Source organism: Anomaloglossus baeobatrachus, chromosome 4 (genome assembly GCF_048569485.1).
Source record: "Anomaloglossus baeobatrachus isolate aAnoBae1 chromosome 4, aAnoBae1.hap1, whole genome shotgun sequence".
Taxonomy (NCBI): Eukaryota; Metazoa; Chordata; class Amphibia; order Anura; family Aromobatidae; genus Anomaloglossus; species Anomaloglossus baeobatrachus.
In genome coordinates this window covers 574893260-574917182 of record NC_134356.1, presented here as the reverse complement: position 1 = coordinate 574917182, position 23923 = coordinate 574893260, and the positions used below count along the sequence as shown (strand labels likewise).

The window sequence follows — 23923 nt, the reverse complement described above, 5'->3', positions numbered from 1 at the left end:
CAGTGCAATGACTGGCAAAGAGCAGAGGCATCCGAGTAGCGGTTAGCCAGATAGGTGACCCTGGCTGCTGCATTAAGGATGGACTGTAGAGGGGAGAGTCTAGTTAGGGGGAGACCAATTAATAGAGAGTTACAGTAGTCAAGGCGAGAGTGGATCAGGGCCACGGTGAGGGTTTTTGTCGTTTCCATTGTGAGAAAGGGGCGGATTCTAGAGATGTTCTTGAGGTGCAAGCGGCAGGTGCGGGCAAGAGATTGTATGTGGGAGGTGAAGGAGAGATCACTGTCAAGTATAACACCCAGACAGCGGGCCTGCGGCCTAGGACTTATCATTGTGCCACACACAGAGAGGGAGATGTCAGGTTTAGGAAGGTTAGGAGATGGAGGGAAAAGCAGAAGTTCAGTTTTGGAAAGGTTAAGTTTCAGATAGAGAGCAGACATGACATTGCAAACTGCAGTCAGGCAGTCACTTGTGTTCTGTAGTACAGCGGGGGTGAGCTCAGGGGATGAGGTGTATAGCTGTGTGTCATCAGCATAAAGATGGTACTGGAAGCCAAATCTGCTGATGGTCATTCCAATTGGGGCAGTGTAGAGGGAGAAAAGAAGAGGGCCAAGGACTGAACCTTGAGGGACCCCAACAGTAAGAGGGAGAGGAGAAAATGTGGAGCCAGCAAATGATACGCTGAATGAGCGGCCAGAAAGATAGGAAGAGAACCAGGAAAGAACAGTGTCCTTTAGGCCGATAGAATGGAGCATAGAGAGAAGGAGATGGTGGTCAACAGTGTCGAAGGCTGCAGAAAGGTCAAGAAGAATAAGCAGAGAGTGGTCACCGTTACGTTTTACTGTCAATAGGTCATTGGTCACTTTGACAAGGGCAGTTTCTGTTGAGTGTAAAGGGCGGAAGCCAGACTGTAAAGGATCTAGAAGAGAGTGAGTGGAAAGGTAGCGTGTGAGGCGAGAGTAGACCAGGCGCTCCAAGAGTTTAGAGATGAAGGAGAGATTGGAGACTGGTCTGTAGTTGCTTGTGCAGGACGGATCAAGGGAAGGTTTTTTTAGTAATGGAGTAATGATAGAGTGTTTGAGGGAGGAGGGGAGATACCAGAGGGGAGAGAGAGATTGAAGATTTTAGTTAGGTGAGTGGTGACAACCGGAGAGAGGGACTGGAGAAGAGGTGAGGGGAAGGGATCAGAAGGGCATGTGGTAGGACGAGAAGAAGAGAGGAGCCTGGAGACTTCCTCCTCTGTGACTGGGTCAAATGTGGAAAGTGAACTGGATGGGATATGGGGAGGGATGGGATTCACAAAGCTTGGTGGCTGGGAGCTGATCTCTTGGCGGATGTTTTCTATTTTCTCTGTGAAGTACGAGGCCAGGTCATCAGCATGAAGGTCTGTGATAGGGGTCTGTGCTTTGGGACTGAGGAGGGAGTGAAACGTGTCAAAGAGCTTTTTTGGATTGTTGGCTAGTGAGGAGATAAGGGTGGTGAAGTAGGTCTGTTTGGCGAGGTGAAGGGAAGATCTGTAGGTCCTTAACATGAACTTGTAGTGGATGAAGTTTTCTGGTGTGCGGGATTTCCTCCATAGGCGCTCGACACTCCTAGAGCATCGCTGGAGAAATCGAGTTTGTGATGTGAGCCAAGGTTGTTTTACTCGGTGTTTGGAGGTTCTGAGGGTGAGGGGTGCTACTTGGTCCAGGGTGCTTCTGAGTGTGTCATTGTAGTGCTTTACAGCCAGATCAGGACAGGAAAGTGAGGAGATAGGGGATAGTGATGAGTGTAGAGAGTCTGTAAGTGTCTGAGAATCGATGGCCTGTAGGTTTCTGAATGTGTGATTGGTGGGAGAGTGCTGGGGTGGGCGAGGGTTTGTGAGCTTGAAGGAGAGGATGTTGTGGTCAGAGAGGGGAAGAGGGGAGTTGTCAAAGTGAGAGATTGAGCAGAGGCGGAAAAAGACCAGGTCAAGGGTGTTACCATCTTCATGTGTCTCTCAGGATGAGAGCTGTGAGAGGCCAAGGGAGGTGGTGAGAGATAGAAGCTGGGATGCAGATGGGGAGGAGGGGCTGTTCATGGGGATGTTGAAGTCTCCTAGGATCAGGGTTGGCAATTCAGAGGACATGAAGTGTGGCAGCCAGGCTGAAAAGTGGTCAAGGAACTGGGTGGACGGTATATGACAGCTACTCTGAGGGGAAGGGGATGGAAGAGCCTGATGGTGTGAACCTCAAAGGATGGGAATGAGAGTGATGGAGCTGGGGGGATGACCTGGAAAGTGCATTGTAGAGACAGGAGTAAGGCGACTCCACCACCATGTCTGTTTCCAGGTCTTGGTGAATGGGTAAAGTGTAAACCACCGTGAGAGATGGCAGCAGGGGAAGCAGTGTCAGAATCCGGAATCCAGGTTTCAGTTAGGCCTAGTAAGTTAAGAGAGTTATTGAGAAAGAGGTTGTGGATGTAAGGAAGCTTGTTACATACGGACCGTGGATTCTAGAGAGCACAATTAAAAGAGGGAACTGAGGGTGTACAGGGAATGTTAATGATATTATCAGGTTTTCTATGGGAGGTGGTGGAGGGGGTAAAGTTAGCATGGGGTGGACCGGGATTGGGAGAGATATCACCTGAGAGAAGTAGAAGGAGAAAGGTCAGATTGTTTTTGGACGTGTGGCATGTCTTTTTGTGTGATACCCTGGAGCATGAAGGATTGAGGTTATTCAGATAGGTGAAAAGAGGGAGCTGTACATAGGAGAGAGGGGCTGATGTGGATGAGTGGTGATGGAGGGGGGACAGGGCGGTGAAAGTGGACAGTAAAGGCACATAGGATGATAGAGATGGAAATAATAGTCATGGTGGAAACACAGGGTCAAAGAGTAGTTTACCTGACTCCTGCCCTGACTAACTGCCATTGAAGTAACTGCCCAGCACTTAGCAACGTTGGCACTTAGCAAAAGATGGCACGCATGCAGCACCCCTTAGAACAGCCCCAGATATATAGGGCAGACTAGAGGGGTAGGTGAGGGGGATTATGGGAGCTCAGCTTGTTAAGGAAAATTAACAAATGCTGATCACACCAGGGAATGGTTAAAGAATCAAAGGAAACAGAACATTTGACCCCCACCCGGACTCTATAGTCTACACAGATTCACACCTTCCACCATCAGATAAGATTTACAAAGAGGAAGATACAGTCATACATCAGTGAGTATTAAACATAATGTAAAAATGATATAGCATATGTCACAGCAAGCAGAGATATATACCAGGAGAATAAATTCAGCAGCAGAGGGGAGCAGACATTACACTTCAGCAAGCAGAGATATGTACCAGGAGAATAAATTCAGCAGCAGAGGGGAGCAGACATTACACTTCAGCAAGCAGAGATATGTACCTGTGTGAAGAGAGAGAAGTGTACATCTCTAACTTTCTTGCCTGTATTTCAAAAACTAAACATCCAATTTGACAATAAAGGTATGTATAGAATCAGCCTGATAGTGTCAGTATAACACTGTATGTATAGGATCAGCCTGATAGTGTTAGTATAGCACTGTATGTATAGAATCAGCCTGATAGTGTCAGTATAGCACTGTATGTATAGAATCAGCCTGATAGTGTCAGTATAGCACTGTATGTATAGAATCAGCCTGATGGTGCCAGTATAGCACTGTATGTATAGAATCAGCCTGATAGTGTCAGTATAGCACTGTATGTATAGAATCAGCCTGATAGTGCCAGTATAGCACTGTATGTATAGAATCAGCCTGATAGTGTCAGTATAGCACTGTATGTATAGAATCAGCCTGATAGTGCCAGTATAGCACCGTATGTATAGAATCAGCCTGATAGTGTCAGTATAGCACTGTATGTATAGAATCAGCCTGATAGTGTCAGTATAGCACCGTATGTATAGAATCAGCCTGATAGTGTCAGTATAGCACTGTATGTATAGAATCAGCCTGATAGTGTCAGTATAGCACTGTATGTATAGAATCAGCCTGATAGTGTCAGTATAGCACCGTATGTATAGAATCAGCCTGATAGTGTCAGTATAGCACTGTATGTATAGAATCAGCCTGATAGTGTCAGTATAGCACCGTATGTATAGAATCAGCCTGATAGTGTCAGTATAGCACCGTATGTATAGAATCAGCCTGATAATGCCAGTATAGCACTGTATGTATAGAATCAGCCTGATAGTGCCAGTATACAGTTAGGTCCAGAAATATTTGGACAGTGACACAATTTTCGCGAGTTGGGCTCTGCATGCCACCACATTGGATTTGAAATGAAACCTCTACAACAGAATTCAAGTGCAGAGTGTAACGTTTAATTTGAAGGTTTGAACAAAAATATCTGATAGAAATTGTAGGAATTGTACACATTTCTTTACAAACACTCCACATTTTAGGAGGTCAAAAGTAATTGGACAAATAAACCAAACCCAAACAAAATATTTTTATTTTCAATATTTTGTTGCGAATCCTTTGGAGGCAATCACTGCCTTAAGTCTGGAACCCATGGACATCACCAAATGCTGGGTTTCCTCCTTCTTAATGCTTTGCCAGGCCTTTACAGCCACAGCCTTCAGGTCTTGCTTGTTTGTGGGTCTTTCCGTCTTAAGTCTGGATTTGAGCAAGTGAAATGCATGCTCAATTGGGTTAAGATCTGGTGATTGACTTGGCCATTGCAGAATGTTCCACTTTTTTGCACTCATGAACTCCTGGGTAGCTTTGGCTGTATGCTTGGGGTCATTGTCTATCTGTACTATGAAGCGCCGTCCGATCAACTTTGCGGCATTTGGCTGAATCTGAGCTGAAAGTATATCCCGGTACACTTCAGAATTCATCTGGCTACTCTTGTCTGCTGTTAGGTCATCAATAAACACAAGTGACCCAGTGCCATTGAAAGCCATGCATGCCCATGCCATCACGTTGCCTCCACCATGTTTTACAGAGGATGTGGTGTGCCTTGGATCATGTGCCGTTCCCTTTCTTCTCCAAACTTTTTTCTTCCCATCATTCTGGTACAGATTGATCTTTGTCTCATCTGTCCATAGAATACTTTTCCAGAACTGAGCTGGCTTCATGAGGTGTTTTTCAGCAAATTTAACTCTGGCCTGTCTATTTTTGGAATTGATGAATGGTTTGCATCTAGATGTGAACCCTTTGTATTTACTTTCATGGAGTCTTCTCTTTACTGTAGACTTAGAGACAGATACACCTACTTCACTGAGAGTGTTCTGGACTTCAGTTGATGTTGCGAATGGGTTCTTCTTCACCAAAGAAAGTATGCGGCGATCATCCACCACTGTTGTCATCCGTGGACGCCCAGGCCTTTTTGAGTTCCCAAGCTCACCAGTCAATTCCTTTTTTCTCAGAATGTACCCGACTGTTGATTTTGCTACTCCAAGCATGTCTGCTATCTCTCTGATGGATTTTTTCTTTTTTTTCAGCCTCAGGATGTTCTGCTTCACCTCAATTGAGAGTTCCTTAGACCGCATGTTGTCTGGTCACAGCAACAGCTTCCAAATGCAAAACCACACACCTGTAATCAACCCCAGACCTTTTAACTACTTCATTGATTACAGGTTAACGAGGGAGACGCCTTCAGAGTTAATTGCAGCCCTTAGAGTCCCTTGTCCAATTACTTTTGGTCCCTTGAAAAAGAGGAGGCTATGCATTACAGAGCTATGATTCCTAAACCCTTTCTCCGATTTGGATGTGAACACTCTCATATTGCAGCTGGGAGTGTGCACTTTCAGCCCATATTATATATATATATAATTGTATTTCTGAACATGTTTTTGTAAACGGCTAAAATAACAAATCTTGTGTCACTGTCCAAATATTTCTAGACCTAACTGTAGCACTGTATGTATAGAATCAGCCTGATAGTGCCAGTATAGGAGTGGCTTTAGTTTATATAGGAAAATCTTGGTGATTGGTGTGCTTTAAAGATGGCATTAGTATTGTACTACAAAATCACCTGACAGAGTCTCTTTAATTGCAATAAATCATCTGAAGGACTCATTCATAGCTCTGTGAATCCCGTACCTGTTTTATTGGTGATTTTCACTGATGTATTTTTATGGATACATGTTCTATGGTTCTATTCACATGTACGTGGTTTTTCTTGCAGATCTTCCAGGCCACTCCTCTTGTTACTCCTGATATCGCAGTGCGTCGTACCAGGAATCGCAGTTTGAAGTTGCCTTGTGGAACTAAAAAAAAATTATTATTTTTTTAAAAAAATGTAAAAATAGACTTTTAAGCTCTCCCTTTTCCAACGTTGTGTATAAAATTAAGATGCATATATTTGCTATTGCTGCTTGTTAAGAATTATTAAAATATCATGTAATTTTAACTGCAAAGTAAAAGTCATGAAGCAAAAAAAAATTACACATGCCAGAATTGCTGATTTTTAGTCGTCCTCCTCCCAGCGAAAAAAAAATGTATTATCATGTGATCAAAAAGTCATATGTACCCCAAATTGTTTGCAATAAAATCTTCCTCTTGCACCACAGGAAAAATAAGTTCTCTCGTGCTTTCTCAATGGAATGAAATGATGAATCTCAGAATGTAGTGACACCTATCAATGGGTCATGGGTGGGGGATGAACAAGGGAAAGATTACTGCAATGCCAAGGGGTTGAACAGCTTCCTCTTGCATCCACATGTTTACCTTCATAATTGTATTAATGGAATCACAAATTGTCACCAAATTGTTCACATCTGGTAGAAATATGTTAGTTACAGCCCAAGTGAGTTCTTAGTTGACAAGAAAAATTACAACTAAGGCTACTTTCACACATCAGTTTTTTTTCCATCAGGCACAATCCGGAAAAAAACGGATCCGGCGCCCGATCCATTTTATCCCCACTGATTTGTATTGACGCCGGATTGTGCCTGATGGCCTTGCATTGCATCCGGCTTTTGCTGGATCCGGTGTAATTGGCTAATGCGGCGGCCGGATGGAACGTCTCTTGTAATGTTTTTGGTCTCTGACAAAAAACCACATCGTTCCGGATCCAGCGCGATACGGCGTGATTTACAATGGAAGCCTATGGACGCTGGATGCGGCGTAATGCGGCAAAAAACAGATGCGGCCGTCGGATCACTTTTTTTAATCTGCGCATGCTCCAATTCATTGAAAAAAAAAATGGATCCAGCAAAAAACGATAAAACAGATGACCCGGATCCGTTTTTTTGACGGATCAGGTATACCGGATCCGTCAAAAAAAAGGATCCGGCGCATCCGGTTTTTCATATTCTGCGCTGGAACCGTTGTATCAGGCACACGACGGATTGTGCCTGATGCCAAAAAACTGATGTGTGAAAGTAGCCCAAGCCTTGGACTTTATTTTTTGTCACAAGCTGACAGTAGTTTCTGGTTGATCTGACTTAATTGTTATCTATAGTTTGATATTCCGCCCAGTTCTGTCAACATGTTTCCGAAAAACAATGTGGATCATGGCGCTTGGATCACCTTCCAGGATACATGGAAATCCATTAGCAAGGTATGCATAAAATAATCCCTCTGTGTTGTCCCATCTTATCTATGTATTTACAAGTTATCACAAGTGTAACTAGATTCTTCTCTCCCCCTTCATTTAGTTTGCCAAACCCTCAAGAAATGAATGCAGAGACCTGTCAAGGTAGGAACAAATCATTTGTGTAGTGCATGTAATTCTTGATTTCTCTCAGAAACCATGATCTCTTAAGGCTACTTTCACACATCAGTTTTCTGCATTCAGGCACAATCCTTTTTTTTTTTTCCTGATCCAAAGGATCCGGCAAAAAATGTAAAACCGTATCCACCGGATCCGGTTTTTAACGGATCCGTTATGCCGGATGCGTACAAAACCGGATCCGGTGGATACGGTTTGCATCCGTTTTTGCATCCGGTTTGTCCTTTTTTTTTGAAGGATCAGCTTTTGTAATTAATTTGGTGCATGCGCAGTTTACAAAAACAGATCCGGTAGCCGCATCCATTTTTTTACCGCATTGCGCCGGATCCGGCGTCCATAGGCTTTCATTGTAAAACACGCCGTATCGCGCCGGATCCGGCGCGATGCAGTTTTTTTGCCGGACAAAAAAACGTTGCAAGACACGTTGACTCCGGCCGCCGCTTTGATAAATTTTGCCGCATCCGGAAAAAACCGGATGCAACGCAAAGTCATCAGGTACAATCCGGTAACAATGCAAATCTATGGGGATAAAACGGATGCGGTACCGGATCCGTTTAACCCGTTTTTTTCCGGATTGTACCTGATGGAAAAAAACTGATGTGTGAAAGTAGCCTTACTGCAGAGGAAAGTGGTCATCTGTTATTCCAGGCTTGTGACAGCTGCCTGCATTAACGAACAAGCATGTTCAATGAGGTTTGAAAGTTTGTCATCTCATAACAATTTTTTCGCACTTCTGCATTAATTTGACTTAAAACTACATAAGATTTTCACCCAAGTCCTAAAAGTAGATTAAGAAAACCTAATCAAGCAAACGAGTAAAAAATATTACTTTTGTCATTTTGTTTTTAACCCCTTCACAACATATGACGTATGTTTGCGTCACACGTCATGTCCCAGCCTTTGATGCGGGTTGTCACGCTGAGCCTGCATCTTTCCCTACATATGATTGCTGATACAATCAGCCATCATGTGCCTTTAAGAGCCTCGGGTGGATCTGAGTTCTGCCCGCTGCTGTTAGTGAAATCTCGCTGTCTATTGCTCTTAGGCCTCTTTCACACCTCAGTATTTTGCATCAGTGTTTCAACAGTATTTGGATGCTAAAACCAGGAGTGTCTCCAAAACACAGAACAGGTGAGTTTTTCAAGTATAGTTCTTCTCTGTAAGTTCCACTCCTGGTTTTTGCAAATAGTGATGAAACACTAGTGCAAAATACTGACGTGTGAAAGAGGCCTTACTTCAAGATTTAACAAGCACCAGCAGGGGGTGCGTCTGTCCCTGATCTCATCGGCGTTCCCATGACGTGACCATGGGGCGCTGATGGGTTGTCAGGTCAGCTGATGACCTTGCTGTCTGTCATTACGACTCTATAAGGCTAGTTTCACACTTGCGTTCAGCGCATTCCGTCACTATGGAGAATAGCGCAGTCCGTTAATGCACTGCGCTATTCTCCATAGACTTGTATGGACGACGCACTTTAACGCAAGTGTCTGCTTTGCATCCGCTGGACGACGCGTCGTTATTTTGACGCTGCGTCGGGCGGATGGAACGCAGCATGTAACGTTTTTCTGCGCTTGGCGTAGTGTCAAAAAAACGCAACCTGCAGGAATCCGTTAGGCGTCCGTTGTTTTTATAATGGACGCCTATGGTGGCGGATTCCGTTAGAATGCGTCATTTGACGGATTCCGTTAACGCAGCTGTCTTTACACAACTGCGCATGCTCAGATGTGTAAAGTCAAGGGAAAAAAAAACTACAAACGATTGCGTTATTTTGTACGATCTGTAGCATGCGTTGTGCCACTATATGCAACGCATCCGTTCCATGCGTCACACAACGCAATGCTACGGATGCCGTCCAACGCAAGTGTGAAACTAGCCTAACACACTATAAAGAAAAAGACATGGATCGCACATCCCAAAAAATACAATGATCTAAAGCCGTTATATAAAAAATTAAATAGAACATGAGGTTCCTTGTTACCATTCTGATCAGATTGTATTAAGCCCACTGCCACGTCACGGCGAACCTCTTTAGTGGGTCCCTATTCTAAACCTTGTAGTGCGGCACTGGGCACTAACCACTGCTGCAGCGACAAAGCGCCAGCAGGGCAGGCGACCTGGTGCCTCACAGCGCCCATGCTGTAAGGCAAAGCCCCCAAGGCTCCAGGCCGCACCGCCTTTTTTGGGATGTGCGATCTGTGTCTTTTTCTTTATAGTGTGTTATACAACATTCTATCCCCCTCTACTTTTTTCTTGGATCTGCACTCCCCCATTTGGCACAGATGATTTTAATCAGCAGGAGACTGCAAGAGGGGTCAGCCTTTTTTTGCTCCCAGTTCACATATTGGAGCCAGTGTGAGGTTAGTGCGCAGCTGCTCTCACTGTGTGCTGGCCGCTGTTGTGGTGGTGTCGTGTCAGTGGGACGGTGGGGCCTGGAGCCATGGGGGCCTAGCCTTGCAGCATGGGTGCTGTGAGGCACCATGTCACCTACCCTGCTGGTGCTTTGTTGCTGCAGCAGTGGTTAGTGCACAGTGCCGCACTACGAGTTTTAGAATAGGGTCCCACTCAAGATGTTCGCCGTACCGTGACGTGGCAGTGGGCTTAATACAGTCTGATCAGAATGGTAACAAACCTAATGTTCTATTTAATTTTTTGCTTAACGGCTTTAGATCATTGTATTTTTTTGGTATGTGCGATCCATGGCTTTTTCTTTATAGTGTGTCATTACGACTCTGCTCTGAATGCCATCTGCAAGCCCGGCATTCATAGGAGATCGCGATTTCTGCTACAGCACAAGCCATTGGATGATCTCTGCTTCAAGTTCTCTAAGGGAAATATTAAATGCAATAAAAAGTTTAAAAAAAAAACATGAAAAGAAAACAAAACTCAAGTTCAAATCACCCCCCTTTGCCCTATTGAAAATAAGACCATCATTTTTTTAAAAAAATGTAGTTAGTATGACTTCTTTCAGAAATGTCTGGTTTATCAAAATCTATAATTAATCCAATCGGTAAACAGCGTAATAAAAAATCAAAATGCCATAATTACGGTTGTTTTGTTGCCGCAACATTGCAATAAGAGGCGAACAACACATATCTACCTTGTCGATCAAGCCACTCGGTGGGGCAGCACTTATTTACCGACTGAGCGATTGCTTGAGTTGAAACCCTTTCTTTGTAGACTTGGTCATCCCTCAGGTAATAGTAAATTGAAGGTCAGTGGAATTGCTTAATCACCCATTTACAGTGATTAAAAAAAATTACAAGCTGAGGATTTAACTCCTGGCATTTTCATAAAGGAGCAGAAGAACTTGCCCTTTTGACTGTCCTAAAGAGGAGGTTTAATCGCCAATGGCATTGCTGCAATGAAATGGAGAGATACACTGCTGTTAGAAAATAAAATTCTTCTGGCAGCTGTTTATGTGGAACCAAGTCATTGTATATTGCTGGATGATCAACTAAAGGAAAAGAAGCTCTGACTGAGGAAGCGGTTAGGATGAGTGGCCTACAGGACTGCCAGGCGTTAGAGGACTTGGGTCCTGACAGTGCTACTGCTGCCGTATCTTCCTCCTCATCAGATGAGGAGTTTAATAAAGCGTTACCGCAGGAAAAAATATTCCACTCTCATAGAAAACAGATTGACCATACTGTATTTCAGCAAAAGTTTTCACTTGCTCTCAAAGAAGTAGAGTTCAACCATTCATCAAAACTGCCTGTGCATGAGGCAATTTCTTGATGCCTTGAGATTTAGAGATGTTGCCCACGTGGTCACCGCATTTCCACCAACCCAAGTTGCTATAGAATAGTTGTTCTCCAGCCTTAAAATAATTAGGTCAGGTTTGAGGTAATCTATGAAGGAGGATCCAATGGAGGCAATATTATTTCTCAGAATAAATTCATAGACTGCACTGTTATTCTGTATATTTTTGTTGAAAACTGGTTTTCTCCCCATGTACTGCATATTTATAACAAACATGAGTCATGCATGAGGGAGTCGTGGAGTTGGAATCAGGGAACTTGAGGAGTCGGAGGTTTGTCTTACCGACCCCACAGCACTGGTAATAATGTCCCCCGCTGTGGTCTCAGTACAGTAATAATCTCACTGTTATTTGATCTTCTTTCAGCCTTCTTTTGCATTGTTGCAGAATTTGGGTAATTATTTACATAATTTGTCGGGTTAATTTTTCCGTTTTGATCAGACATTTCTGGATGCGGTGATACCATCTGTAGTTTTTTAAATTATTTTTAATGGGGGAAAAGAGTGGCAATTCGAAGTTTTTATTTATTTTTTACATATTTTCTAAACTTTGTTTTGTGTATTTTTACTGAATTTGTTAATCCCCATAGGGGACTTGAACTTGCTTTCATCCTATCACTTGTGCTATATACAGAAATACTAAAATTGGAAAATCGGTCGTCTTTGAAGCCCAGAAACAAGCTAGATTTCAGACGAGCTCCGTAATGATAGGCACACAGGTCGTCTACACCTGTCATAGTAACCCATTGCGTCCATAGCAGCCTATGCATGCATAGAATCAAGTGTCCCCATGCCGGCTTGCTGTTAATGCCACGGTCAGAGAATGACAGCATTTACTAGGTTGAGGCTATGTTCAGACACTGCATCTTTTTACTGTGTTTTTGATGCATTTTTGAGGTCACAAAGATGCACCTAAATGCATGCATCTCCTTCTCCCAGCAAACTCTGAGATTTTGATTTTGCTGTCCACACTGTGCATCTTTTTATGTCTGCATTTTGGCTGCGTTTTTGAAGATGCAGCATGTCAATTCTTGTTGTGTTTTTCCAGCATTTTTGAGCCCTTCCAGTCAATAGATTTGACTTAAAAAACACATTTGGCAAAATGCAGTAAAAACGCATCCCAAAGGCATTGCGTTTTTTTGGTGCATTTTTGGGACAAAAACACTGCATCTTTGTGGTATATATCCAATATATATATATATATATATATATATATATATATATATATATATATATATATATATATAAAATATATATATATATAATATGTGTGTGTGTGTGTATATGTATATATATGTATGTGTGTGTGTGTATTTGTATATATATATGTATGTGTGTGTGTGTATATATAGATATATACCGTATTTTTCGGACCATAAGACGCACTTTTTTTCCTCCAAATTTGGGAGGAAAGTGTGGGGTGCGTCTTATGGTCTGAAGCTGCGGGGTAGGGAGCTGTGGGGAGTCAGCGCTATGCAGTGGGATCACAGGAGGCAGGGAGGGTCGCTGCTGCAGGATGCCGGCGGCTGGAGAAACCACGTGTGCCCGCTGCTTAAAGTGAACGAATATTCATTAGCTGCTCCCCGCCCACCTCTCTCTGCAGTCAGCGGGTGTGAGGAGCAGCTAATGAATACTTGTTTAATGTCAACAGCGGTCACACGTGGGAGCTCCAGACGCCGGCTTCCTGCAGCGGCTGGGGAGACTGTGTGTCCGCTGTTTATTAGGCAGGAGCAGGGTGCCGCTGCAGTCATCTCTGGCCCGGGGGAAGTGCAGATCACTGCAGTGTCCGGGCCAGAGCATGGCATACCTCCACAGCACAGCCGCAGTCTCTGTGCTGAGGGCTCAAATTACTTTCACTTTGCTCCTGCCTCTGCACTAGAAACAGTCTCCCGTAGCTGACAAGGACCTACAGTGATGTAATGCAGAGGGGTGGCCAGACCAGCACAGAACAGCACAGTGCCCGCCTCTTCATTACATCACTGCAGGTCCTTGACATATGGGAGACTTTGTTTGTAATGCCAGGACCAAACTGAAGCATGGTGAGCATCACATCTGTAAAAGTAAGGCAATAAATAATATAGTATAGGCATTACTGTACACCTGGATGGGGTTGGATCATATATATATATATATATATATATATATATATATATATATATATATATATATATATATATATATATATATATATATATATATATATATATATATACACACACACACTAACTATAGAGCTATATATACACAAACACACTATATAACTATATATACATACACACACTATATAACTATATATATACACACACACACACACACTATATATACACACACACCAGATTCGAGGATCACACATATAATGATGGAGAACATACATATTCCACGATGGGGGCCATATATACCTGGAAGGTACCCAGAATGGAGGATATGAGGACAGAATTTGGGGATAGTATTACCTCAGTAACACTGTCAGCAGTAAAATAACAGTGTGTCATGACCACATTCTTTTACTTTAATTTTATTTTCTTTATCGTTCCTTATGGGAGACCCAAACCATGGGTGTATAGCTTCTGCCTCCGGAGGACACACAAAGTACTACACTAAAAGTGTAGCTCCTCCCTCCGAGCATATACACTCCCCGGATGACAAATCCAACCAGTTCAATGCTTTGTGTTCAGGAGGTCACACACACACATGCATCCTCTGATTTTTGATTTCAAAGATTTGGAAGAAAAGCGGGTCCAATCTGGACTCCCGGCATGTCCCTTCTCACCCCACTGTGTCGGCGGTGCTGTTAAGGTTGATTTCAGGGCTGGAGCCTTCACATGCCGCGCTCCTTCGCCATCCATTGGGGCTCTGGTTTGAAGTGGGAGCCATCACGGTTCTCACTGCTTTGCAGGAGACCGGTCTCCATCCGCAGCCCTGTTCAGGATCCTGCCGGACGGAGCGATGGCCCCCCAGGGACCTGGCACCTGCGTCTCAAGCTAAGTACTGAGACGTTATTACCACAGAAAGTGGTCTTTCTAGGGGTCCCTTGTACTTTATTTGTGGGGGAGAATGTGTTATATGTATGTTTTAACATTTCCGGCCGGTTCTCCAGTTTTCACTGGAGAACCGCGCCGATGGTGCCTGCACGCTGGCCGCATGTTTAAATCTAGGCCCCGGCTTCGCCTGAGGCCTAGTTTCGATTCTATGTCAGTCAGTGCAGTGAGACAGGGTGGCTCCGCCCACCGGCTGCTCAGCACAGGGAAGGGACACTCCTCACTGAGGAAAGATTCCCTCCCCTGTATACCTCATTTGCCCTCCGTCCTGCTCTCAGAGTAGGCCCCGCCCCCTCTCCTCGCTGTGGACGCCATTTTCTCAGCGTTCTAGGGCACAGAGATCAATGTCTGCAAACACATTGTGACAAATGGGGGCCTGGGACAGAGCCCCCAGTTCTGGGGGATCTGGAGGGCACAGAGATGCCCCTATGTTAAACAGTCTGGCAAGCCACAACCTCCGGTTGTGCAGCTGCTTATACACTCTGTTTATATACTCTGCTGGGGGTTTTTTTCCGAAAAGCCCCCACTTCTGGGGAATCTGGAGCAGAGATGTTATGTTAAACGGTCTGGCAAGCCACAACCTCTGGTTGTGCTGCTGCTTATATACTCTGTTTATATACTCTGCTGGGGTCTTTCTGGACAGAGCCCCCACTTCTGCAGCATGTCTCATATCAGTGCAGGGCTACAAGGCTGTTTTTTATTATGCACCGCATGTTGACTCGTACTGTCTGTACCGAGCACATAACCACATTGTGATGCCTGCTCTGACATAGTGGTGCCTCAGCCTGGAGGCTTATCCCCAGTGGTCCCTCCGGCTGCTCCGGCTCCGGGGTAGAATCCCTCTCTCCAGGGGACAGCTGTCCCGGACACTGCTGAGCATGCATCAGCCCCCTTCTCAGGGCGCTTCTGCTGCTACGGCTCGCTCAGCATAGCTCACAGAGGATTCTTCATCTGGGAGCCCGTCCTCCTAAAATGGAGACGCAGGGTCCCCTTTCCCTCCTCGCCCCGCGGCTCTGGTTCACGAGCTGACTCGCAGGACAAGGAGGATGCCTTACTGGGGGCTCGGACGCTCTCCATGTACCCCATTGATCTGTCCGAAAGTGACGCAGATGCTAATGATTTGATTGCGTCCATTATATTTGTACTGGACCTCAATCCGCCTGTATCAGGGGAGCACCCCTCTTTGGCAGAAAAGCATCAGTATACCTTGCCTAAGAGAACAAGGAGTGTGTTCCTTATCCACTCCAGCATTCAGGTCACTGTGACCAGTCCCAGAGCCTGTCCTAACAGACGCTTCCCAGAGCGTGATTCTGATGACGGTTTCCCCCTTCCACCAGTGGTGGTCAAGGAGTGGGCTCATTCACCAAGGGTGGACCCTCCGGTGTCTAGACTTTCAGCCCGGACAGTTGTATCAGTGGCTGACGGCACCTCTCTGAGGATCCCACTGTCCGCCAGGTTGTCCTTCTGGCCAAATCTATATATGAGGCGGCAGGGGCCTCGTTCTCCCCATCTTTTGCAGCAGTGCGGGCTCTCAAAGCCATCTCTGCTTCTCGGGAGGAGATGCATTCCCTCACCAGGGCCTTTATGCCCGAATTGGTTGCCTTAACTTCCAGGCTTCAGTCTTTTCATCCTATAGCTGGAGACTGTCACCGCACTGCGGTGGCCTCGGCTACTTCCCTCGCTATCCGCAGGTTCCTGTGGCTTCGAGAGTGGAAGGCAGATGCTTCTTAAGAAGTTCCTTGCTGGACTCCCTTTTGCTGGGACCAGTCTATTCGGTGAACAACTGGATGAAATTATTAAGGAAGCTTTTGGCAGGAAGAGTACTTCCATGCCACAACCCAGGAAACCTTCCAGGGCAGGAACCAGACGAGGTTTCGTTCCTTTCGTTTCCTCTAACTGGTCGTCCTCTAAGCCCTCGGCCTCGTCCACTAACTCAGCCAAGGTCCGCAGCGACGTGTGGTTTCAACACGTCTTCGATCAGTGGGTGTGGGTTACCATCTCCCACGGCTACAGAATAGAATTCTATTCAGCCGCCAAACAGATTTTTTCTGACAACTCCCCCCTGCTCCAAGGCCGCCGCCTTCTCACAGGCCGTGGCATTCTTGCAGGCCAATGGAGTAATTGTACCAGTTCCCGACTGGGAACGGTTCTGAGATTTCTACTCAAATCTCTTCCTAGTCCCCGAAAAGGACGGTGCTTTCCGACCTGGATCTCAAGCTTCTCAACAAGCATGTTCAGGTGCGGCAATTTTGCATGGAATCTCTGCGATCAGTCAATGACCCAAGGAGATTTCTTAGCATCCATCGACATCAGAGATGTCTCTCTGCATGTGCCATTCGCAGTTTCACACCAGCGTTGGCTACGTTTTGTAATCGGAGAGGAACATTTCCCCTCCAGGGGTTGGTAGTGATTCCTTACCTGGACGCCCTTCTAGTCAGGGCTTCATCCAGTGCAGACTGTCAGCGGAGTGTCTCGCTCACTCTCGCCACGCTTGCAAGTCCACTCTGACCCCGACCCAGGAACTTACGTACCTAGGGATGCAATGCGAGACTCTGCTGGCACTTGTGAAACTGCCCTTAGTCAAACAGTAGTCTCTTCATCTGGCGGTTCGCTCTCTGCTGAGGCTCCGCCGTCATTCCATCAGGCACCTCATGCAGGTGCTGGGTCAGATGGTGGCGTCAATAGAAGCGGTTCCCCTTGCCAGTTCCATCTGCGTCCCCTGCAGCTGGACATTTTCCGCTGTTGGGACAAGGGACTTCTTCCTTGCACAGGCTGGTGGCTCTGTCGCCACAGACCAGGAGCTCTCTTTAAGTGGTGGCTTCGGCCCCTCTCTCTGTACCAGGGACGCTCCTTTCTGGCCCCGTCATGGGTGATTCTCACCACGGATGCCAGTCTATCCGGCTGGGGAGCAGTGTTTCTCCACCACCGAGCACAGGGCACTTGGACTCCGTCCGAATCAGCCCTCTCGATCAATGTGCTGGAAATCAGGGCTGTAGTCCTGGGACTCGCAGCCGCCTAGCAATGTTGGAAGTTCAACATATCCTTCAGTGGACGGAGGACTCCAAGTCCACCATATCCGCAGTCCACATCCCAGGCGCAGAGAACTGGGAGGCAGATTATCTCAGCCGTCAAACCGTGGACAGCGGCGAGTGAGCCCTGCATCCGGCAGTGTTCCGGTCAATTTAGCAGGCAGGGCACTCCGGGAGTGGATCTAATGGCATCCCGGCACAACAACAAGGTCCCGGTTTACGTGGCTCGCTCCCACGATCCTCAGGCCTTGGCAGCGGACGCGCTGGTTCCAGATTGGTCCCAGTTCCGTCTGGCCTATGTGTTTCCCCCTCTAGCTCTCTTGCCCAGAGTCCTGCGCAAGATCAAAATGGAGGGCCGTTGGGTCGTACTCATCGCCCCAGGCCCAGGCGAGCTTGGTTCCCAGACCTGCTCCGTCTGTTCGTAGAGGTGCTGTGGCATCTCCCGGACCGGCCAGACGTTCTCTCAGAGGGTCCGTTTTCCACAACAATTCTGCGGCTCTCAGATTGACGGCGTGGCTCTTGAGCCCTGAATCCTTACGGCTTCAGGCATTCCTTCCGAGGTCATCTTCACTATGACTCAGGCTCGGAAGTCTTCCTCGGCCAGGTTTTACCTCAGGACTTGGAGAATTTTCCTGTCCTGGTGTCGTTCTTCCGGCCATGCTCATTGGCCATTTTTTCCTTGCCGACCATCCTGTCCTTTCTACAGTCCGGCCTGCAGCTAGGTCTGTCCCTCATTCCCTCAAGGGACAGGTCTCGGCTCTGTCAGCGGCGTATCGCCCGACTGGCCCAGGTGCGCACCTTCATGCAGGGCGCATCTCACATCATTCCGCCTTACCGGCGGTCTCTGGATTCCTGAGACCTTTCTTTGGTCCTCATGGCCTTACAGAAACCCCCCTTTGAGCCTCTTAGGGAGGTTTCGTTGTTTAGTCTTTCACAGAAAGTGGTTTTTCTGGTGGCCATAATTTCTCTAAGGAGAGTCTCTTATTTGACTGTGCTCTCTTCGGAGTCACTCTTTTTGGTTTTTTTCACCAAGACAAGGTGGTTCTCCATCCAACTCCGGGCCTTCTCCCTAAGGTGGTGTCTCCGTTCCACCTTAACCAGGACATTTCATTGTCTTCCCTTTGTTCGGCCCCTGTGCATCGCTTTGAGAAAGCGTTGCATGCTTTAGATTTGGTGCGGACGCTCCGGATCTATGTGTCACGCACCGCTGGTTTTTTAGGCGGTGCACCTCTCTTTTTGTGCTGACCGCAGGTCAGCGCAAGGGTCTCTCGGCTTCTAAACCGACCCTAGCTCATTGGATTAGGTCGGCCACATCCGATGCCTACCTATGTTCTCAGATGCCTCTCCCGCCAGGGATTAAGGCGTACTCGACCAGAGCTGTCGGTGCCTCTTGGGCTACGGCTCAGCAGGTCTGTCAGGCTGCCACTTGGTCTAGTCTGCACACCCTTTCGAAGCACTACCAAGTGCATGCTCATGCTTCGGCAGATGCGAGCTTGGGCAGACGCATCCTTCGGACGGCTGTCGCCCATTTGTGAAGTTAGGTTTCGCCTACTTCTCAGTTTCTGTTTATTTCCCACCCATGGACTGCTTTGAGACGTCCCATGGTTTGGGTCTCCCATAAGGAACGATAAAGAAAAAGAGAATTTTGTTTACTTACCGTAAATTCTTTTTCTTATAGTTCCGACATGGGAGACCCAGCACCCTCCCTGTTGCCTGTTGGCAGCTTTCTTGTTCCGTGTGTTTTCACCGGCTGTTGTTGTAGACAGAGGTTCCGGTTATTCCGGGTTTTACTCTATCTCTACTTATGGGTGGATGTCCTCCTTCAGCTTTGGCACTAAACTGGTTGGATTTGTCATCCGGGGAGTGTATATGCTCGGAGGGAGGAGCTACACTTTTAGTGTAGTACTTTGTGTGTCCTCCGGAGGCAGAAGCTATACACCCATGGTTTGGGTCTCCCATGTCGGAACTATAAGAAAAAGAATTTACGGTAAGTAAACAAAATTCTCTTTTTTTTCTCTATTTTTTTCCTTCTCTAAAACAAGGGTGCGTCTTATAGTCCGGTGCGTCTTATAGTCCGAAAAATACTATTTCTTTGTCGCTCCATTGGGAGACCCAGACAATTGGGTGTATAGCTTCTGCCTCCGGAGGCCACACAAAGTATTACACTTTAAAAAGTGTAACCCCTCCCCTCTGCCTATACACCCTCCCGTGCATCACGGGCCCATCAGTTTTATGCTTTGTGTTGAAGGAGGCACACATTCACGCAAGCTCCACATTTTAGTCAGCAGCAGCTGCTGATTGTATCGGATGGAAGAAAAGAGGGCCCCCACGGGGCCCCCGGCATGCTCCCTTCTCACCCCACTAAGTCGGCGGTGCTGTCAAGGTTGAGGTACCCATTGCGGGTACAAAGGCTGGAGCCACATGCCGTTTTCCTTCCCCATCCCTTAGAGGCTCTGGGAGAAGTGGGATCCTAACAGGTCACCTTTCACTAGGACCGGGCTCCCTCTGCAGCCCCTGGGGGAATCTGACGGACAGGAGACTGGGTATCATCAGGGACAGGCCCTGCATCTAAAAGGTACTCTGTGTCCCCTTGGGGACGGCGCATGGAGCGCCTGTGTTATAGACGCTGCAGCGGCTGCTGTTTTTCTGTGACGACCGGGACTACCGCGCCGACCGCGCCTGTTCGTCGGCCGCGTTATTAAATTTAGTCCCCGGCTTCTGCGGCCTAGTACCATAACTCCCGCCCCCGGGCCTGCCAGTCAGGGGTAAGGGCGGGACGGTCGACTGGACGTCGGCAGTGAGGGCTGGAGCATACTTAGGTGTTCTCCTCCCCCCTCACTGAGCACTGTGGGGCACCAGATTCCCGCACTTTATTAGTCACCACCCACGGCTCCCTCCCCCCCTGAGAACTCTGGCAGCCATTGTTACAATCATTTCTGCCGGTGGAGGATTTCAGAACGAGCTCTGTAGCTCTGGGAGGCCCAGGCTGGGAATCTGGTGGACACACAACCGCTTTGGGCGGTCGGTAAGCCACACCGGTTACCAGGTGCTGGCCCCCCTAGGGTGCCGAAGTGTGTATATATATATATATATTGTATACATTTTCTCTGTTCGGCCGCATTATTTTGCTTTTGGCTATATACCCTCACTGATCACTCTCAGAGGAGACAACAGCATGTCGTCCGCAAAGAGCAAGGGTGCCAAGGCACAGGCTTATTTTGCAACCTGTACCTCTTGTGCGGCTATGTTACCTGCAGGTTCCACCTACCCTCACTGTGTGCAATGCTCGGCCCCTGTGGCACTCACTCAGCCGGAGCCTCGGGCACTGGTGGGACCCTCGGCTCAGGTAGATCCGCCGGCTTCCACTGTCCAGGTGGCAGGGACAGAGTTTGCAGTGTTGGCTGAGAAACTCTCTGAGTCGCTTTCACAGTCCATGGCTCAGTCTATGGACAAATGGTCTGCTAAGATACTAGAAGCCTTGCAGTCCAGATCGGTAACACAGGCCCAGGGCACTGTGAGTTCATCGCCCCCAGGCCCCTCTCTGTCGGCGCAGCAAAGTGCTCCTGGGGTGACACCTAGGTCCCACGGTGAGGACTCCGACACGGACCGCTGTCCCAGACCGGCTAAGCGGGCTCGCTGGGAACCTTCCCCGACTTCATCACGCTGTTCGGGGTCTCAGCATGAGGACTCTCTGGAGGATGAAGCGGAGGTCGCAGCTCAGGGCTCTGATCCTGACGTTGCTCTCAATCTAGATACACCTGAAGGGGACGCCATAGTAAAATGACCTTATAGCGTCCATCAACCAGGTGCTAGATCTTTCTCCCCCAACTCCACCTATAGAGGAGTCGACTTCGCAGCAGGAGAAGCACCAGTTTAGGTTTCCCAAACGTACACGGAGTGCGTTTTTCGATCACTCTAACTTCAGAGATGCTGTCCAGAAGCATAGAGCATTTCCGGACAAGCGCTTTACTAAGCGCCTTAATGACACACGTTACCCCTTCCCCCATGACGTAGTTAAGGGTTGGGCTCAGTGTCCCAAGGTGGATCCTCCAGTCTCTAGACTGGCGGCTAGATCCGTAGTATCAGTGGCAGATGGTTCATCGCTCAAGGATGCCACTGACAGGCAAATAGAGCTCCTGATGAAATCCATCTATGAAGCCATAGGCGCGTCTTTTGCTCCGGCCTTTGCAGCCGTGTGGGCACTCCAAGCTATCTCAGCTTGTCTGTCTGAGATTAATGCGGTCACACGTACCTCTGCTCCGCAAGTTGTGTCTTTGACTTCTCAGGCGTCGGCCTTTTCGTCCTATGCCATGAACGCCGTCCTGGACTCTCCCCGTTCCCCTTCAAGAACGTGGTCGCGGTTTTTACTCCAACTTGTTCGTGGTGCCAAAAAAGGACGGATCATTCCGTTCCGTTCTGGACCTCAAACTGCTCAACAGACACGTGAGAACCAGACGGTTCCGGATGGAATCTCTCCGCTCTGTCATCGCCTCGATGTCCCAAGGAGACTTCCTAGCATCAATCGACATCAGGGATGCTTATCTCCATGTGCCGATTGCACCAGAGCATCAACGCTTCCTGCGTTTCGCCATCGGGGACGAACACCTTCAGTTCGTGGCACTGCCTTTCGGCCTGGCGACAGCCCCACGGGTCTTCACCAAGGTCATGGCAGCAGTGGTGGCGGTCCTACACTCTCAGGGCCACTTGGTGATCCCTTACTTAGACGATCTTCTAGTCAAGGCACCCTCCCGGGTGGCATGTCAACACAGCCTGACCATTGCTCTGGAGACTCTCCAGAGGTTCGGGTGGATCATCAATTTCCCAAAGTCAAAATTGACACCGACCCAATCACTGACTTACCTCGGGATGGAGTTTCATTCTCTCTCAGCGTTAGTGAAGCTTCCGCTGGACAAACAGCGTTCACTGCAGACAGGGGTGCAATCTCTCCTTCGGGCCCAGTCACACCCCTTGAGGCGCCTCATGCACTTCCTAGGGAAGATGGTGGCAGCAATGGAGGCAGTTCCCTTTGCGCAGTTTCATCTGCGTCCACTTCAATGGGACATTCTCCGCAAATGGGACAGGAGGTCGACGTCCCTAGACAGGAACGTCTCTCTTTCACTGGCAGCCAAAACCTCTCTTCAGTGGTGGCTTCTTCCCACTTCTTTGTCGAAGGGAAAATCCTTCCTGCCCCCATCCTGGGCTGTGGTCACGACGGACGAGTCTGTCAGGGTGGGGAGCGGTCTTCCTCCACCACAGGGCTCAGGGAACCTGGACTCCGACAGAGTCCTCCCTTCAGATCAATGTTCTGGAGATAAGGGCAGTGTATCTAGCCCTAAAGGCGTTCCAGCGGTGGCTGGAGGGCAGGCAGATCCGAATACAGTCGGACAACGCCACGGCGGTCGCGTACATCAACCACCAGGGCGGCACACGCAGTCGTCAAGCCTTCCAAGAAGTTCGGCGGATTCTGCTGTGGGCGGAAGCCACAGCCTCCACCATCTCCGCAGTTCACATCCCGGGCGTAGAAAACTGGGAAGCAGACTTTCTCAGTCGCCAGGGCATGGACGCAGGGGAATGGTCTCTTCACCCGGACGTGTTTCAAGAGATCTGTTGCCGCTGGGGAACGCCGGACGTCGACCTCATGGCGTCTCGGCACAACAACAAAGTCCCAGCATTCATGGCACGGTCTCAAGATCACAGAGCTCTGGCGGCGGACGCATTAGTTCAGGATTGGTCGCAGTTTCGACTGCCTTATGTATTTCCTCCTCTGGCACTGCTGCCCAGAGTGTTACGCAAGATCAGGTCCGACTGCCGCTGCGCCATCCTCGTCGCTCCAGACTGGCCGAGGAGGTCGTGGTACCCGGATCTGTGGCACCTCACGGTGGGTCAACCGTGGGCACTCCCAGACCGTCCAGACTTGCTGTCTCAAGGGCCATTTTTCCATCTGAATTCTGCGGCCCTCAACCTGACTGTGGCCATTGAGTCCTGGCTCCTAGCGTCCTCAGGGTTATCTCAAGATGTCATTGCCACCATGAGACAGGCCAGGAAACCAACGTCCGCCAAGATCTATCACAGGTCTTGGCAAATCTTCCTATCCTGGTGCGCTGATCAGGGTTTTACCCCCTGGCCGTTTGCCTTACCCACTTTTCTTTCTTTCCTTCAATCCGGAATGGACAAGGGTTTGTCTCTCGGCTCTCTCAAGGGACAAGTATCGGCGCTTTCCGTGTTTTTTCAAAAGCGTCTAGCCAGGCTTCCGCAGGTCCGCACGTTCCTGCAGGGAGTTTGCCACATAGTCCCACCTTACAAGCGTCCGCTGGAACCCTGGGATCTTAACGGGGTGCTAACGGCTCTTCAGAAACCACCTTTCGAGCCGATGCGAGATGTCTCTCTATCACGCCTTTCGCAGAAGGTGGCCTTCCTAGTGGCAGTCACATCACTTCGGAG

General features: G+C 48.0%; 1 protein-coding gene across 3 annotated transcripts in view; it reads left to right on the top strand.

Annotated features, from left to right (window-relative positions):
• WDR76 (WD repeat domain 76) overlaps positions 1 to 23923 on the top strand; it is a 175960-nt gene that overhangs the window by 109620 nt on the left and 42417 nt on the right. For all 3 annotated transcript variants that reach the window (XM_075346103.1, XM_075346101.1, XM_075346102.1), the window contains exons 9-10: positions 7393 to 7491; positions 7589 to 7629. In XM_075346103.1, the coding sequence (XP_075202218.1) occupies positions 7393 to 7491; positions 7589 to 7629 (140 nt within the window). The remainder of the gene's footprint in view (positions 1 to 7392; positions 7492 to 7588; positions 7630 to 23923) is intronic.